The following is a 19,520-nucleotide window of genomic DNA, read 5'->3' on the forward strand; positions in this document are numbered from 1 at the left end:
GAAGTAGAATTTCTGGATGATAAAATAGCTCTATTTTTAATTTTTGAGAAACTGCTATACTATTTTCTATAGCAGCTGTACAGTTTTACATTCTCATGACTAAATATTCTATTTTATGCATTATTATCCTTTTGTTTCATTTTGTTATGTTTCTTCCTCCCAAATAGATCACAGTTTTCTCAAAGGCAGGAACCAATGGTTTCTTGATTTTTCGTTCCATTTAAAAGGCCCCCACTGATCTAAATTTTGTATCTAGAGCATATGTTTTAGGTATCATCTATAGCCAGACAACAAGAGTTGGTTAAGAGTAGGTTATTATTTTAATAGCATCAAGTAACTGTCCCCCAGATAGGTTCAATTCCAAATGATAACTGCTCTCCATAAGCAAATTATTGAATACAACTATTTTAAAATGCATTGTTAGCTAATGGAGAAACACTCTTAAGCTGACAATTACACATGAAGGCAATGTGTGTAAACACTTAGTACAAATAATTACTATCAAGTCTTATCAGCAAATGAGCAAAATTTATCCATCTTCAGTATGGCCTTCAGTGACATAGAAACACAATAATAGTGTTCTAGTGAGCAAACAGATCTGATGATCAAAATATAGCGATTTCATTTGTTCTTTGAAATAGTTTTGAATTTAGCATTTTCCACATACTTGGGAAATAAGGATGAAGGAGAATATATGCCAACTAGAAAGAACAGTGAAAACCTAAAGACTTAAAATCTCTCCCCCAGGAAATGTTTAAAATAACTTCAATGCATGGAGTAAGGAACCTGGTCAGAAATCTTAAGCATTTTTGGGGGGGAAAAATGTTAATGATTTACAAATAAGGATGGCTCTGAATAAAGAAGTGTAACCTTTCTCTTGGTCTTCTAGGTCGAATACAAAGCTGACTACAACAGCTGGATGAAGGGTTGTGGCTGGGTGCCATTTGGGTCCTTAGAGATGGAAAAGGCCAAGCGAGCGTCAGACATTCTGAATGAGGTACAGCCATCACCTCTCTCTGTGTCCGGAGTTGTGAATGTGTCGTGCTAAACCCCCCCAAACCATGGGAAGGGCCTCCTTTACCACTTTATTTTCTGGTATTGTTGCTATAGGAAGAAACCAAATTATCACATGTATGCATCATCTCAGTAGATAATTGTACCCCTTCACATCACCAAAGTCATTTATGTTAACCATTTATGGCAGAAATATCTTCAACAACTTTATCGAGGTATAGTTTGCATACCACAGAATTCACATATTTTAAGTGTACCTTGACAAGTTTTATTAAATCCATATAGTTGTATAGCCATCCCCACAACCAGATTTTTTTTTTTTTTGAATGGTAAACGCATCTTTATTTTCCAGAAGCAAACTAGTTAAATGAGTAATATACTTAGAAATACATAAAACAGGAGTGAAATCATCATGGTCAAGGGAGGCTGGACTGGAAGTTCGGTTAGGTCATTGGATGTATCAAGAGATTAGTTCAAGGTTGCTTCAATTTTGGCCTTGGGTTTCATGAGATTCCCCCTCTAGTTAGGAATGGTTTTACCAGCAGGAAAAAGAATATTTGAAATTATGGAGGCTACTCACATACTTTGCCTTCAAAATAGTTAGGAGGGAGTTGGCTGCTGCCATATATTCAGTGGTGTCAGACCCACAGTTGAATTTTAAGATGCTAAATTTTTCCCCCAAAATTCCCACACCCATTTTCAACCCCAGACAATTACAGATCTTCTTTCCATCTCTATAATTTTGTCTTTTCCAGAAATATCTTTTGAATCAGGATTCTTTCACTTAGCATAATGTTTTTGAAGTTCATCCAGATTTCTACATGTGTCTGAAATACATTTGTTTTTGTTAATAGTATTCCTTTGTATGGGTATATCACATTTTGGTTGTCCAACTGGGCATACGGATTTTTTTCCCCCAAAATATGGTGATTGTAAATTATGCATATAATGACAATTATAGAAATACTTTTCTTTGAAGTATTATTGTTCCCTGTGCTATCTTCTTGATGACTTTGAAGTGGTGTATATATTGTTATTCAGCCTAAAAAGAAACAGTGGTGATCCTGGGGTTCTTTTTTTTTTTTTTTTTTTAATTTTTTTTCATTTATTTTTATTAGTTGGAGGCTAATTACTTTACAATATTGTAGTGGTTTTTGTCATACATTGACATGAATCAGCCATGGAGTTACATGTATTGTCCATCCCGATCCCCCGTCCCATCTCCCTCTCTACCCGATTCCCCTGGGTCTTCCCAGTGCACCAGGCCTGAGCACTTGTCTCATGCATCCAGCCTGGGCTGGTGATCTGTTTCACCCTTGATAATATACATGTTTTGATGCTGTTCTCTCGAAACATCCCACCCTCGCCTTCTCCCACAGAGTCCAAAAGTCTGTTCTGTACATCTGTGTCTCTTTTTCTGTTTTGCATATAGGGTTATCGTTAACATCTTTCTAAATTCCATATATATGTGTTAGTATGCTGTAATGTTCTTTATCTTTCTGGCTTACTTCACTCTATATAATGGGCTCCAGTTTCATCCATCTCATTAGAACTGATTCAAATGAATTGTTTTTAATGGCTGAGTAATATTCCATGGTGTATATGTACCACAGCTTCCTTATCCATTCGTCTGCTGATGGGCATTTAGGTTGCTTCCATGTCCTGGCTATTATAAACAGTGCTGCGATGAACACTGGGGTGCACGTGTCTCTTTCAGATCTGGTTTCCTCAGTGTGTATGCCCAGGAGTGGGATTGCTGGGTCATATAGCAGTTCTATTTCCAGTTTTTTAAGGAATCTCCACACTGTTCTCCATAGTGGCTGTACTAGTTTGCATTCCCACCAACAGTGTAAGAGGGTTCCCTTTTCTCCACATCCTCTCCAGCATTTAACAGTCCCTTCTCTGACAACAGCTGAACATTACTGCTGCTGTCAGGTGAATCCGCCATCCAGGAAGTCAGACCACACAAAGTAGGATCAGAGGTGCTAAGTGAGGGTTGTCTTCCACGCCCAAATTTTTGTTCTTGTTGTTTTGTACTGCTGTTTGTTCATTTTGGGTAGAAACTCCTTTATATACTCAAGAGAGATCATTCAGAAAGAGCTCTTCTGGGTTGGTGGTTTTCAGAAGTCTGAAGTTGAAAGAGGGGATGCTTATATATACACAAGAGAGGGATTATATATAATATGCACATAGGAAGAGAACTAGGAAAAGAATATAGGAATGAGGATAGCTAGATGTTGATAGCTCCCAATTGAGACACCTTCCCACTGTCCCCTCTCATGTGTCTCCTCAGCACTTTGGTGATAATTTATGGATTAACCACATTAAGGCTTGCAAAGTGAAAAGTCCTCCCTTCTTTGTTCATAATCCAGAGCTGTTGCCCTAATTCCTCAACTGGACAACTTCAGCTGCTGATGGAGTGACAGGGAAACTGGCACCCTTGAGAGCTTCTGAGTGTCGTGTAAAGCTACACCACTTGTCCTTGCCTCTTTTCTGTGAATCCTTTAGAAAGCTCTGTGAGGTTTCAGGATTCTACTGAGCTGACAGTGCCTTCTTTCATATCATGAGCAAGAAATTAAGAGAGTGAAGTCAGTTCCTGAAAGTTGTATTGGTCTGTACTGTCCCCAAACAATTGAAAATTAGAACGATCTCTTTAAATGCTGGATTTTGTATTGTATTCATTCCCCCTGCACCCACAAGCCAGCAAAGAATCTAGTATTTTTACATTTTAAAAATCAGGAAAAGTTCTTGTCCCTCCAAAATGAATTTGTAAGATTTTGATACATATTAGCTTTGGTGAAAGTAATATTCTTTTTTTCTTTTTAATTCATCAAACAGAAAAAATATCGCCAACATCCAGATACTCTCAAGTTTACTTCAATTGAAGATGCTCCAATTATAGTACAATCTAAGATTAACCAGGCCCAGAGGAGTGATGTAAGTGCTAATTCTCTCTGTATTTAAATGTTAACTAATACAAATATGTGTATTACAAATGTAATGATCACCTGTACATATCACACAGTCTAAAGAGACTTGAGTATGTGAGCAACAATATAATCCCTCAACTTTTCATTAATAAAATCATACCCTATTTATATCTTTAGAAGCTTATGTATTTAGTGCTGACAATTTTTTTTTAGCACAATTATACGTTGCTTTCCAAGGACAAGGTAAGAGGGACTTCTTTGATAACCAGAAACACAAACCTGTATCTAGGAAAGATTAGGAAAGTGAACATAGATACTACATCATATGGAGGAGTTACTATTTTAAGTCAGAGCTAAGACAAAAGTCATGCTTAGTAAAAACTACCCTTAAGTTCCATTAGTTACTCAGTGCCCACAACGTATAATATAGGTAGTTGGTGAATCCTACTCTATTACTTTTTCCTATCCTCAAAAAAGTGTCTGGAGGTTAACTTTGTCATTGGGTCACTTCCCTGGGCTCCTCGGTAGGTACCCCACATCAATCTGGAGGCTCATACCAAGGGACTTTTGCCAAGGCTAAACTGGCACTAAAATCAGATCCTGTGCAATGGCATAGGAGACCTTAATGCCTACAGATATTTTCAAGTGAATATGGGGATGGCTCTGTGTGTTTCATAAAAACTCCTCTATGCAGTGTGATCTGCTCAGAAATTTTTCTGTGCCGTTAAACAATTTCCTGTACTTTTTTTGTTTGTTTATGCTTTTTATTCCCTTTCAGGTTGCCTACAAAGCCAAAGGAGAGGAAGTTATTCACAAGTACAGTCTGCCAGCAGACCTGCCCCAGTTCATTCAGGCTAAAGTCAATGCCTACAATATCAGTGAGGTGTGCACGTGGGTTCAGCTGCTCACAGGGGGTTAAGCCTTTTCTGCCTGTGGTCTGAGTTATCTCAAATGATATTTTTCTTACAGAATATGTACAAAGCAGACTTGAAAGATTTGAGCAAGAAGGGATACGACCTGAGAATTGATGCGATTCCCATCAAAGCTGCCAAAGCAGCCAGACAGGCAGCAAGTGACGTAAGTCCAACTGGTGGTCTCCTGTGTGTAACCAGAAAATGTGGGCTGGTGGGCTTGTTACCCAAGTCACCACGTCTGCTGTCCCTGACTTGGAGTACGCCAGGCTGAAACTATTCGGGAAGGAAAGTTCTCTAAACAGATCTGAATTTTCTTGGGGGTAAGGATTTGTATAACCTTGACTGATCTGTTCTAACCAAGCCCCCTAATTTTAAATTGTCTTCTATAATTCTGCACAAATTCATGTCATTCCTCTGATAGACATAAAGAAGTTACTTGCTGTTTACATCATCATAACCTCCTGATGGTAAACTTTTATCTCAAAACTTGCTTAATTTCTATGAATTCTCTCTTTCCCATACCTCTCTTTTTACTTCTTTGCTTCTACAGACTGATGAATGGACTTCTAGTGTCAGAGCCCCTAATAATCAGTCATTGAAAGTGAAAGTTGCTCAGTTGTGTCCGACTATTTGTGACTCCATGGACTATACAGTCCATGGAATTCTCTAGGCTAGAAAAACTGGAGTGGGTAGCCTTTCCCTTCTCCAGGGGATCTTCCCAACCCAGGAATGGAGCCCAGGTCTCCCACATTGCAGGTGGATTCTTTTCCAGCTGAGCCATAAGGGAGGATAATCAGTCATTAGGTTTCATTAAAGTTAAGACTTGTTTTTCTTTTCCTATCTTACTTCAATCCAGAGGGGAGTTGAAGTCACTTCTCTGTGAGATTTAAATAAAATGGCCTCAAGGCCTTTCCTGCTGTCCTGCCGGAAGTGGGATGCCCTCCCCACCATTGCTTCTTGACCTGAGGCTTTACCTTTTCTGACCACCTCAGACTCCTGATTTGCACAGGATGGTTTTGCTCTGGCTCAGCTGGGCTCTACTTCCCTGGATTTATTCTTTCTCCTCTGCGTAATCCAGAAATGGAATACAGCTGCTGCTGCTGCTTAGGATCCTTCCAAATCCCGAGTACAACTTGACTGTTTGATATGAAGTTAACACTGCCCCAATGTAAATACACTAAGATTGAATAATCAAAGTCCATGTCCTAAAAGCCCCGCTCCAGGATTTCTCATTGACCCCCTTTCTCTGTGGTGTTCCCTTCCAACCCAACATTCACACAAACCTTCCCTCATGTCTCTGCTTCTCAGCTTCCTGGGCTTCTTCCCAGGTCTCCTTAAGGAAGCTCAATTCTCTCCACTTTATTATTCAGAGCCAATTAGTGTTGCACACTACTTGTTCTGGGTCTCCTTTTGAATATCCAAAGACTCATTAAAATTGTACTATTACTAGTAAAATTCTCCTACTACTACTCCTAAAAGAGCCAGGTATTTGGTTTTAGAAGCATAGTATAGTTGGTGGAGATTGTGAAATATTTGGGCTTCCCTGGTAGTCAGACGGTATAAGCCACCAGAGGAGTCCAAATATTGAAATTTTCATTTGTCTCTATCACTGTCGAAGTGGAAAGAACTTGTTTTACTTTGTCACTGATGTGAATTATGGTAACATCCCCACCCCAACCTCTCTTGGGTGGCAGAAGCAACTACAGGCAACCAAACAGACTCTATAGCATTTAAATTTTACCAGGCTACATTTCAAATATATACAGGCCAATATCAAATTGTTTGGTTATGAAAATAATTTCTGGGGAGCTCAGTTGCTTCAAAATCATGGTCTCAATGTTCAGTAAAATCTTCCTAACTTAAAAAAATATACCCACCTTTTTTTCCAATAGTTCCAGTACAAAAAAGATTATGAAAAGGCCAAAGGGAAAATGGTTGGCTTCCGAAGTCTCCAAGATGACCCTAAACTGGTTCATTATATGAACATGGCCAAAATACAGTCCGACCGGGAGTATAAAAAAGGCTACGAGAAGACAAAGACCAGACACAACACGCCCCATGACATGGTCAACATTGTGGCAGCCAAGAAAGCCCAGGATGTTGCCAGCAATGTCGGCTACAAGCATTCGCTCCATCACTACACCTACCTGCCTGATGCCATGGACCTGGAGTTGTCTAAAAACATGATGCACATACAGAGCGATGTAAGTGATGTTGACTCCACAAGACAGTCTCTCTGTAAGGTGGGAGCCTTGTGAGAGAACCCACCACCTGGGGCACTCACTCCTGTCTTCCCCTTTCGCTGTAGAATGTCTATAAGGAAGACTACAACAACTGGATGAAAGGCATAGGCTGGATACCCATTGGCAGTCTGGAGGTAGAAAAAGTTAAAAAAGCAGGTGATGCCCTGAATGAAAAGAAGTACAGGCAACATCCAGATACCCTCAAATTTACCAGCATCGTGGACGCCCCAGTTATGGTCCAGGCAAAACAGAACACACGGCAAGTCAGTGATGTGAGTACAGCAAAACTGAGCATGCAGGAGAATGGAGGGAGGCTTCAAAAAAATCAGCTTGCCATTTTAAAATTTTATTCTCTTCCTTTTAGAATTATTATTGTATTTAAAAATGATAATTATAATTATTTTTATTTTGGATACTAACATTTTCTATTTTGCTTTTTACCTTCCTTTTTAAAACATCTTCCATTTTTAACTGCCTCAAAATTCTGTGTTATTGAATAAATTTGACATAGTACAAAACATTCTGTTCTTAAATCCCCACATCTTATTGTGGCAAATTCATCATAGTCCATTCTATATAAAGATTTCTGTATTTGCTTTTCATATGTAAAATATTAATACAGTGAAATAATACACGAGTACTTGATTTTGCACCTCGGAATTCATCATACACAATTATTAGAGAGACTTTGCTTAAGTCTTGGTGGAGATTAGTAAATTGTTTGCCTGCCTGTCCATGAACAATGTATATGGTCTGGCTAACGATAGATCGAAAGGAAATTTTGGTGTATGGAAGAGTAATAAAGGGACATTAAAAACGCTCACTCATTAATTCAATGAATGGATGTTTTTGAATACTTTCCACTGTATTCTGTGCTGATGATATAAAGGTAGAGGAAGATGAGTAGGATATAGGATAAAACAAATACAGAACAAGAGTATAAGACAGAAGCATGGGTAGAAACAGCATCACCATATGGAGAGACAAGTGTTACAGGAGAAGCAGGTGCTAAGTAGGTACAAAGGGAGAGGGCAACTCCTTGCCAGAGCCTCTCTGGCAAATAAGAAAGGCCACTTTTCTAGCAAAATGAAAAATATGACTGTCAAGAACTAGTGAATGGAAGGACAGTGAAGGATGAAGAATGCAGGATTATAACCAATTATTGAGGGTCTTGCATGCTAATTCATAGTCTGGACTTCAGTGGGCAGGTTACAGGAAGTTCTGAAGATGTTTAATCCATGGAGTTCTATAATGAGATCTGTGTTTTAAAAGTAGTTGGCAAAAAATGCTGAGGTTATATTGGAGAAGGGAAAGATTGGAGGCAAGGAGATGAATTAGAAAGCTGCTATAGAAATTCAACAGAAGCCTTATTAGGGCTTAACTCAGCAATAGCTGTGGGAAAGGAAATATTTAGAAGGTGAAAATGAGATTCTCAGAATTAGTAGAGATGGTTTCTAAAGGCAGTGAGGAAGAAGTGAAGATAGCTCTTAGATTCCTGCAAGGAATTATTTTGTATTTGGGGATTCATTTAGATATTAGTCATTTCAGATTTTACTTTTGATACATGTACACAGATTTCCATATGGTATTCCATGCTAAAGAAGTGGAGGTATATATAATAAATGATAAACAAGAGATGTTTATCTCAAACAAAAATCTGCTTGAGATTCTGATTCTGTTTTAGAAATTAAGCAATTTTTTAAAAATTATCAAGAGGAGGACATGGTATGATTCCTGTGCCACGCATTTTGATGCCTTTCAGACATCTTTAAAATGACAAAATAGAGGGGGGATCGGGATGGGGAATACGTGTAAATCTATGGCTGATTCATATCAATGTATGACAAAACCCCCCCCCCAAAAAAAAATAAAATAAAATGACAAAATAGGGCAAATTTGAAGTGGTAAACCTTTTGTATATGCTAGATTTACGTGTAAGCACCTTTACATTATGAGACAATTATCATGTGCCTTACTGATATTATAATAGAAAGTTTTTTAGCAGAATTGACTCATGCTAGCTAATTTTTCTAAGAATAAAAAACAAAACATAAGACTGTAAGAACTACTAACTCTACTAACAAAAAAATGACTTTTTTCTGGCTTTAGTGAATTGTTTTATTCATGTTAGGATTTCACATTTAAACTCATTTTCTATTCATTCTGGCAAGCAAAGATTTCAATTTTCTTAGGATTTTTTTCTCTCTAATACAGAGGCTGTTGTGTTTTCCTTAAGATATCAAGATCTTGAGTTTCTTAAAATAGGACGATGCCTTTGATCATTTTAAACAATAGAAATAGTGGGAGATTATGCCAAGAAAAACTCCTTTAAGCATGTGATTAATATAGTTTCCTTTTTGTACCATCCATAATGCATTTTATTTTTGTGATTATGTGTTGTAGATCTTATACAAAGCTAAAGGAGAAGATGTGAAACATAAATATACGATGAGTCCTGATCTTCCTCAATTTCTTCAGGCCAAGTGCAATGCTTACAATTTAAGTGATGTAAGTGTGGTTTTTGATGGGGTGTGAAAGCCAGACCTGATAATAAAATAATAGAATTTTAGAGTGTGACAAGGCCTTGACAATTTAGGTCAATTTTCTCTAAAACCCCAGTAGATCATACCTCATAATGATTGTTCGGAACTTCTTGAGTCGGCCTTTTCAAGTGTGGTGGTGGTGCTGGGTTAGTCGCTAAGTAGTGTCCAACTCTTGTGACCCCATGGACTATAGCCCCCCAGGCTCCTCTGTCCATGGGATTTTCCAGGCCAGAATACTGGAGTGGGTTGCCATTTCTTTCTCCAAGGAATCTTCCCCACTCAGGAATTGAACCAGTGTCTCCTGAACTGTGGGCGGATTCTTTACTACTGAGCTAGCGTGTACTAGGACAACTGTTAGGGGATAGCCTTTTTCTTTGTTTAGACCTCAACCCCTATTCCTCTCATTTTCCTAGTTTTGCACATGAAGGAAGTTTTTAATCCTCCAGAAAAATAAGGATAAATGCTTTTTTTTAAAGCAATAACCCTAAAAATTTTAAAGCTAACTACAGGTCTTCCCTGGATCTTTCTTTCATAAGACGGAACAATTTCATTTTCTCCAGTTGGTCCTCACATACTGTGGTTTCTAGAACCTTGATTACTCTCCTCTGGATCCACTCCAGTTTCTCAGTATCCCTCTTCAATATGTGCCTAAACCAGACTTGGGTGAATAATTAGTACAGACTCTAATAATTTTAGTTGTATAAAGTATGACATTTTGCTAAAGTGACTTTTTAAAAATTGAAATATAGTTGATTTACCATTAGCGTGACTTCTCAAAGTCAGTGTGTGCTATAGGAGATTCTTCTAGCTTCTCTATGGGAAAGAACAAAACAATCCCAGCTGTTGAGGAATCACTGTGGCTAATGACCCCACAGCATGCCAACTTCTTTTTCTTTTTCCATCCCAGGTGTGTTATAAACGGGACTGGCATGATTTAATAGCCAAGGGCACCAATGTGCTGGGTGATGCTATACCCATCACTGCAGCCAAGGCATCGAGAAATATTGCCAGTGACGTGAGTAAAACCTCTGGGTGAAATATTGGTGGATTGCCTTTTAAAAAAGTAATCAAAGGGTGCTTGTTAAAGTGATACCACATTGAAAACAATATGTTGAATTAATGACCTTGAAATTCTCCACAAATACTGCTTTGAAAACCTGTCATTTTTTCCAACAATTTGTGATTCTTTTTGGTTGACCGTACTTGGTACAGCTGTCATAAATCTGAAAACAGCTTTCTCCTCTGATTCATAACCCAAACTACCTTCCCTGACACATTTCCCTCACAGCTCACATTTATTTTCAAGGAGAACACCCTGACTGACACTAACAGAATAAATTCAGATGACTGTCTGCATTATAATTGTATTAAGAAGGTTGAGAAGATGTTAGATAAAATGGATAGATTTTATAAACCAAATGGGAAAAACCCACTTTTCTAGAATATAATTTTGATTTATTTCATCTATAGTAGAATTGATACCCATTTCATCTGTAATAGAAAAAATATACACTTGACTTTGTCCCATCATTGAAAAACAAAATTTTCCAAAAGCATGCACACCCATAGATTTCACTGTCATGCCCTATTCCAGTGGCTACAGTTTCTTTTTTAACTTTTTATTTTGTATTGTGGTATAGCTGATTAACAGACAATGTTGTGGTAGTTTGAGGTGAACAGTAAAGGGACTTAGCCATACATATACATGTATATATTCTCCCCCAAACTTCAAAGAGGCTACAATTTTGGTTTGAGCCAAGAAAAGAAAGAAGCCACATGTACAGACCATATAGAAGATAGTGTATAAGATTCTACAGCCTTCCATTTAGGGCTGGTATCGAAAATGTGTTCCTCAAAGGTTTGCCCATCACTATGAAATCTAGTTTAAGGAGACAGTGAAAGTCTAAAATATGACATTATTATTTCTCTTTTTAGCCCTTACATAGAACTTTTTCTAATATGTCTAGAAATCACTGGATAATCCTTTTGCCTGCTAAACTTTTGTTTATAAGTCAGTGCTAAATGGCAGGAACAGAGCATCTTCAGAGTTTGGGTAGATTTGAATTCTTGTACATAAAAATTGAGGTTCTGACCTATTACCTAGAGTATAACTTAATCTATACCCCATTGCCAGTTTTAACCATGAGAGACCTCGGACAGCAGAGCTTTTGTAGTTAAGTTTTTACTGACGGGGAAGGGGCTCAGTGGTTCCTCCCTTATTCTTCAGTTCCTCACTTCATCTGCACTGCTTCAGCAGTGAGCTAGGAGAGTGGCTGCTGAGAAATGGGGTTGGGTGAAAACACAGCTACTTACCTGCCTATGCAGCACCCAAGTTGATGCCACTTAAAAAGAAGAGGGTTTTTTTAAAACCATATGAAGTTAACCTGAGACAACATAGTAATATTTTCTATCCTCCACCCCAAAGAGATATGAGTATAAACATCTTTCATGTAGAGTTCTTCAGAATTTCTTCTGCACCTGTTGTATACATATCACTGGGCCAATCAGAATAGAAAACAAAAGTGTTTCTAGTATTCTGTGATGTGAACTAATATGTTGGATTAGGAAAATTCACATCCTTGGAAAACCAGGAGAGATTGGTCTTACATTTTGGAATGTGTCATGTTTATATTAAGTATGAAAACTCAGTGGGTTTTATATAAAGTTTAACATGCAAATCATCTATAGAATTCATAACAAAGAAACTGGTCCTGAATTTATCATGACCCTCATTTATAACCTAGCACTGCTGGAAATAAATACTTTCACTCTAAACTTTCTCAGGTTGGAGGGTGTTGGGTGGAGGTTGTGGAATGCATTTCTTGCATCATCTTTCAGAAAGTGATAATATTCTTTGTGTGTGAATGTACTTGCTGCACCCAATGTTCCCAGTGCTTAGGACTTTGCTAACCAAATTCTTCCTCTTCAGTATAAATACAAGGAAGCTTACGAGAAGGCAAAGGGAAAGCAAGTGGGTTTTAGAAGCCTCCAGGATGATCCCAAGCTGGTCCACTACATGAATGTGGCAAAGTTACAGTCTGACCGTGAATACAAGAAGAACTATGAAAACACCAAGACCAGCTACCATACCCCTGGGGACATGGTTAGCATTACGGCTGCAAAGATGGCCCAGGATGTTGCCACCAACGTCAACTACAAGCAGCCGATACATCATTACACATACCTCCCTGATGCTCTGAGTCTTGAACATATCAGGAATGTGAATCAAATTCAGAGTGATGTGAGTATGTATGATACAGCAGACCTAGAGATGTTCGTAATAAATGGGCGATCATTTCTTCCTATTTTAGTTAGACTTTGCAATACAATAAGATATTTGAAAAATGCACTTTAAAATACACAGTCATCATTGAAACAGTAAGAAAGGCATGGTAGGCAAGCTGTGTTTTACTAGCTATTTGTGCTCTCATCACAATCATTGACATCTTTACTAACTTATGGATCAAATATAGTGCCATATTCTACTAAGTACATAAGCCACCTTGGTTCTCAACAAGAGGGAATGGTTGCTCCTGGTGGGCCTGCTTCAATGGTGATATGTACAATGCAAAATATGAGCATTCTCTATTCTTTCTGAATTCAGAAAGGGTTTTTTTTGTTTGTTTGTTTTAACTCAAAGTCACTGTCTCATGCCTGTGTCTCTATATAGCGAGTCATCTATAGTGAACCAAGAAGGTTTTGTGATTGCAGTGTGATTCATGGAAAGCTACATGAGGAAGGTGTTTAATATTCAGGGCATTTCCTGCTGCAGGAGCCAGGTTTTTGTAAAAATTGTCCTTGGTAAAAGGAAGAAATGGTGTTCATTTATTGTTGCTCAATGAGAATGTCTCTCACACTGAGATAGAGGGGCCTAGGTGGACAGCGTGGGTGAAATACAAAAGTTGCGGAGTTTTCGGTGAAATCAAGGGAAAAGCCCAATTTATTGTCAAAAGAGGCACATTTTTTAAGAAGTACCTGTGGAAATGTGTGTCCTAGATTCCCTCTTGGAATGTATAATGCACTCTAATGACAGAACTGCTCTTATGATCAAATTGTGGGTAAGAAGCTCTGTGGCAGACAGCCAAGAACACCACTGTAGAAACAAGCATGCTGATAGGCTGCTCTTCTTTCCCCCTGGATAAAATTGCAGATTTCCGGAACATCCCTTGAGCGTGCTCTAGGATATCTTTTCATCTGAGATTACTCTCTTACAGAATGTATATAAAGATGAGTACAACCACTTCTTCAAGGGCATTGGGTGGATCCCAATTGGTTCTCTGGAGGTTGAGAAGGTCAAAAAAGCAGGCGATGCATTAAATGAGAAAAAGTACAGACAGCACCCAGATACCATCAAGTTCACAAGTGTGCCTGATTCCATGGGCATGGTTTTGGCTCAGCACAACACAAAGCAGCTAAGTGATGTAAGTGGTTTCCCCTCAAATGGTTTTGTCTGTGAATAACCCCGTGACCAGCTACTCCACCGTCCTTCTTAACCCAATCCGTGAGCGTGCATCTGTGTTACTAAATCAGCTGCTTTTAGAGCTATATTCAAAGGGTTTTACCTTTGAAGCAACTTGGGACTTGAAGAACAGGGAGGAGAGAAGGAGGATGTTCCAAGTTTGCTTTATTTTCCAAATGTGGAGAGCCTATGTTATTCATAAGCAGACCCCTACATTATCGATGTGGAAAGAAATTATCACTATTATCATCTGTGACCTTGTCTGAATTGCAAACCCGATATTTATTGCTCTCAGTTGCAAGAGTTCTACCTAGGCAAATGAAAAGAAGGCTAATGTCTTGATCTTTTTGCCAAAAAAAACCCAAACATAGCCTGATATTCTGAGAGAGGCCTCTAGGGAGGCATGAAGTATTTTACTTTCAGAGTCATCTGGAGTCTCCTTTCTAAGCTCAGGTCTATCTGGACCCTTTTTCTTAGTCAGAGGCTAATAACAATGCTGTGTTTCATCTCATTTGGTAAGTTCAGAGTCATGTTACGATACCTCCACCAGAAAGAGGGTGGTAAATAGAAAACAAAGGAGGGAAGAAATTATGTGTGTTTGGTCCCAGATATATTTGAAGACGGGAAATGCATTCTTTGGCTCGGATTTGAGGGTTAACTGTGGATTTTATTTCTCAGACCAGTCCCACATTACCACAGATGTTTCAAGATTAATTCAATTTTAGTGGCACTAAATGGTATAGATTCTTGCAACTTCTCTTGCACTGACAAAGTGTCACTTTTCACTGTGTTTTTCCTGTTAGCTAGGAAAACCCTACACTCAGTTTATGAGCTCCCTGTCCCAATAAATGCCATCACCATCTCCTTAGTTACTCAAGCTGGAAAGCCAGCGGTCACCACTGACACCTCGCCGTGTGAACCCACGCATCCAGTGCATCTGCTGGTTACCTCCCCACTCTCTCAGCCGTCCTGTTGGAGCACTTCCATCTTTTCAGCTGCCACCAGCCCTAGTTCTGGCCTCCATCTGTCTCACGTGAACAGCTACAATAATCCATTATCTGGACTCCCTGCCTGAGGTCACACATGACAACCCAAAAGACCGTCTTAAAACATGAATCATGTCCTTCTCATACTTAGAGCCTGTTAGTAACTTCTCGAACTCAAAATCTAGACTTGTTAACTTGGCTGAAATGAAAAGGCCCTCAGCTCTGTGGCTCTGCCCTCCTCCTGTCTAATCCCTCTGGGACCCCCTCAGAGCCTTCTGTGACCTTCAGTCCCTCAAGCTGGCTATGCCTTTCCAGACCCAGGACTCTGAATGCTCCTTTTCTGCCCAGACCCTTCCCCTTTCTTCACGTTTGAGCATCCATGCTACCTTTCTAGAGAGCCTTTGATGTCCCCTTTTGCTTCTTTCCTAAAGTTATTTTCTTTACACCACAAATTCTAGCTCCACCTTGCAGTTTATGTGTTTATTCTGTTTCCCCTGCAGGACTATAAACTCCAAGGTCAGCTTTTATTTATTTATTTATTTATTAAATAAACTTGAACACTTTAAACACAAGGACCTACCACACTGCCAATTGTCCCACACCATTGTACAATAAATATTGGTGGAATGAGTGAATGAATATGTCCAACACTTCCTCTGCATGATAGAGTAGCTAATTGCCTTGTAAATGGAAAAACACAAATGGTAGTCTTCCTTTTTAAAGGAACGTGTGCTAGATGAAACTTACATTATGTTAGCTAACACAGTTCGCATGCTGCCTCCTTTGTTTTTAGCTGAACTACAAGGTGGAGGGAGAGAAAGTGAAGCACAAGTACACTCTGGACCCCGACGTGCCCCAGTTTATTCAAGCCAAGGTCAATGCCTTCAACATGAGTGATGTGAGTATTTGGCTGGGTGCCTGTCTTAGTATTGCACACAGGGGCCTCCCCTTTCCAGCTCTGGGAATTTTAGAGGGAGCCAACTGAGTGTGGGCCGTTTGAGTCTTTGTTGGAGAAGATCATTGAGAGGACGAGACTGTCGGGTGACCCTGGAGCTGGACCCGGACAATCGGAAGCTCCTTATCCCGCTCCTGTTCTTGGAATGTACATTCTGCCCACTGTTCCCACAGTGGGAGCCATTTTTAAGGACTCGGCCTTGAGAGACCAATGTGTTGTTGAGACCACTTGGGCTGAACCTAGTTGAGGCCTAAATAAACTAGTATGGCTCTGGTGGGCAGTTGCAAACATCTGTTTACGTTCCCTTGTTTATTAAACCTGTCACCTACCAAGCTGGAGAGTTTAGCCTGTTCCTTAAGTTTCTCCTTGCCCTCCTTGTACGGGGACCAATTTGCAAATCAATAGTCTCCAGATTGGATTCTTATCATAGAATATGAGGCTACAGGTAGCATTCATTTCATTTAAAGCAGACTTTTCCCAAATGTGGGCTATGACTCATTAGCTGTTAAATTAATCTAGTAGTCTGTGTTCCATTTTTTAAAAAGTGAAAAAAAATTAAATAAATAAATAAAATAAAAAGTGAAAGAAATTGGGACAAACATTGGAAAATCAGGAGTGCACAATCTGTAGTAATTTTAAGTATTGCTATCTCTGACTTTTGGCTACTTGTTAAACTTCTAAAAATGCTCAGCACAATTTTCTTTAAAAAGTCTTTTTTTGTATGTGGCTCGTCTGGAGTGACTTAGCAGCAGCAGCATCTCTCTTGGATACTTAATTAGTGGTGATGTTTAAATGTACTATTATGAATTATTTCATTTTGCTTTTAAATCAAATTGATAAATTCTAATTTAAAGACATAGTCAAACCTGGATAAAATTGTTCATTTCTTAAAGGATGACTTAGTCATTCTTCCTAACATTTTAGACTCTGTTTTGTCGCCAAATAGACAATCTTTAAGTACTCATTTTTTTTTTTTTTAAACATTTATTTTTATTCATTTGGCTGCATAGAGTCTTAGTTGTGGCATGTGGGATCTAGTTCCCTGACCAGGGATCGAACCCAGCCCCCCTGTATCAGGAGCGCAGAGTCTTAGCCACTGGACCACCAGGGAATTCCCTAAGTACTCATTTTTATGCTTTTGATTTATTTAAAAGTTTTTCCTACTTTTATGAGTAATATTTAAACATTAAGGTTAATTAAAGCAGGGTAGTACTATGTCTGAATTTTTAATTTTACTATCCACATCTTTGTGTAAGTTTAAAATGCTTCATACAAAAAATACAAGAAAATAAAAGCATTACATGCTTATTATAGAAAAATTGAAAAGTATAGAGAATTATAAAAAATGAGTATTGTTATCCCACATTCAAAGCATTACCTTTCCACTGGTTTTTTTATACAAACATATACAATTTTTACAGCAGTTGAGATCATACTGTGTATATAGTTTACTGATATATTTTTTAAAAAGAATCTAGTAGATCCCTAAAAGATGAAAAAGAGCCCTAACTCTGAATTTTTTAATAGAAAGGGATATATCATGAAGATTTTGGCATCCTGTTTAATTTTTCTTTTAATTATGTCAAATATTAAAATAATCTTTCCTTTTTTCCAAGTCTCATTATAAAGCAGATTGGAAGAAAACCCTTGCTAAGGGCTATGATTTGAGACCAGATGCCATTCCCATCGTTGCTGCAAAAAGTTCAAGGAATATTGCTAGCGATGTAAGTCTAATTTGAAAGTAGCAAGCTTTCTTTGTGTTTTATAAATCTTTACATGGTGTATGAGGTTATATGAGCTATATTAGAAAGCAAATAAAGGTTGTAATATAAAAATATTTCCTAATATCTTATGTACCAATTTTTTTATCTTCTCTTAAAAATATTTAAAAGCTCAATTCAGTTACCAAGGATAGGACTTTTTTAAACTCTGAAATACTTGAAATTCTCATTATTATTATTATTATGAATGTGAAAACAACTTTTTTATTTGGATTTTGTTAAGAAAAAAACCTTGGTATACTGAAATACCACTAAATCAAAAAAGTCTCCCAGTATTTTAAAAGAATACAATAGTTTATAATTTCCATAAAGAAAAAAATCTGGTGACTTATGGAAAACCAGGAAGAATTATAGATCAAATGACAGTATTTTAGTTCTCTGTTGTAAGTTTTATGCTTACTTATTTACTTACTTAATTTGCTTTTTACAAATTAAGTTTTATTTTCTATATGAATTGATATAATACCTTGGCATAGTATAAACATACTCATTTGGAGTCTAGTATGCTAGTTTTTATAATGTCTTTGCTGAAATTTACTCAGGATTATGCAAATATGTGCTCAGTTGTTAAGTTGTGTCCAACTCTTAGTGACCCCATGGACTGTAGCCCACCAGGTTCTTCTGTCCATGGGATTTCAGAGGCAAGAATACTGGAGTGGGTTGCTATTTCCTTCTCCAGGGGATCTTCCCAATCCAGGGACAGAACCCAGGTCTTCTGCATTGGGAGGCAGATTCTTTACCACTGAGCCACCTAGGAAACTTATTCATTGAAGTCTAGTATAGTAATTTTAATAATGTCTTTGTTGAAATTTACTCAGGATTATGCAAATATTTAATAAAGTAATACAAATTAATCAAAGAAACATAGTAAAAACTATGTACACCAAATCCTTAATAAACTTTTTAGGAACCTTTGAGCATATTCAGAGAATCTACTTATGACTAATATAGATATAAGCTGTAACTTATTCCATTTTTAATTATCCCCAGAGCAGATCCCAAGAGCATCCATTAGAAATATTTTGGTAGTTATTTAAAAATACCAAAAACTTATATGTTACATAGATTCAGACAGTTTGTCTATTGCTTAACCTGTGATATAAATTCAATTGAACACTTTCCTACAGTCTACCCTATCAAACTTCCATTTGTTCTTCTTTTCCTTATAGTTCAAATATAAGGAGGCCTACGAGAAAGCCAAAGGCAAACAAATTGGATTTCGCAGTCTTCAGGATGATCCTAAACTGGTTCACTTCATGAATGTAGCCAAAATGCAGTCAGATCGTGAGTACAAAAAGGGCTATGAAGCCAGCAAGACCAAGTATCTCACACCTTTGGATATGCTCAGCGTGACAGCAGCCAAGAAATCTCAGGAGGTTGCCACCAACATGAATTATAAACAACCCTTCCACCACTACACCCTGCTGCCCGACGCCTTGAACGTGGAGCACTCCAGGAATGCGATGCAGATTCAGAGTGATGTATGTAGCATTCATCAGATTGTCAGCATAGAATGAGTTGTCCATGTCTACTGGTGGCTCACTCCATCCTAAACCTGGTTGGACTCACTGTAATTAGGGATCTTCTCCAGAATTGGGGGTTTTAGGATTTTACTCATTTGAACTATATATATATAGTTTTCTTTGGTTATTATATGTATTTTTTAAAACTTCAGATATCAGACCCAGTATATGA

General features: G+C 38.1%; 1 protein-coding gene across 1 annotated transcript in view; it reads left to right on the forward strand.

Moving 5' to 3' along the window:
- Window positions 1–19,520, forward strand: part of NEB (nebulin) — a 220,594-nt gene that overhangs the window by 40,794 nt on the left and 160,280 nt on the right. Inside the window, 13 exon segments of the mRNA XM_043894059.1 lie at window positions 890–997; window positions 3,853–3,951; window positions 4,723–4,827; window positions 4,914–5,021; window positions 6,751–7,062; window positions 7,167–7,373; window positions 9,505–9,609; window positions 10,552–10,659; window positions 12,574–12,885; window positions 13,859–14,065; window positions 15,883–15,987; window positions 17,661–17,768; window positions 18,995–19,306. Of these exon segments, the coding sequence (XP_043749994.1) occupies window positions 890–997; window positions 3,853–3,951; window positions 4,723–4,827; window positions 4,914–5,021; window positions 6,751–7,062; window positions 7,167–7,373; window positions 9,505–9,609; window positions 10,552–10,659; window positions 12,574–12,885; window positions 13,859–14,065; window positions 15,883–15,987; window positions 17,661–17,768; window positions 18,995–19,306 (2,196 nt within the window).

The sequence above is a fragment of the Cervus elaphus genome, chromosome 33, assembly GCF_910594005.1.
Source record: "Cervus elaphus chromosome 33, mCerEla1.1, whole genome shotgun sequence".
Classification (NCBI taxonomy): domain Eukaryota; kingdom Metazoa; phylum Chordata; class Mammalia; order Artiodactyla; family Cervidae; genus Cervus; species Cervus elaphus.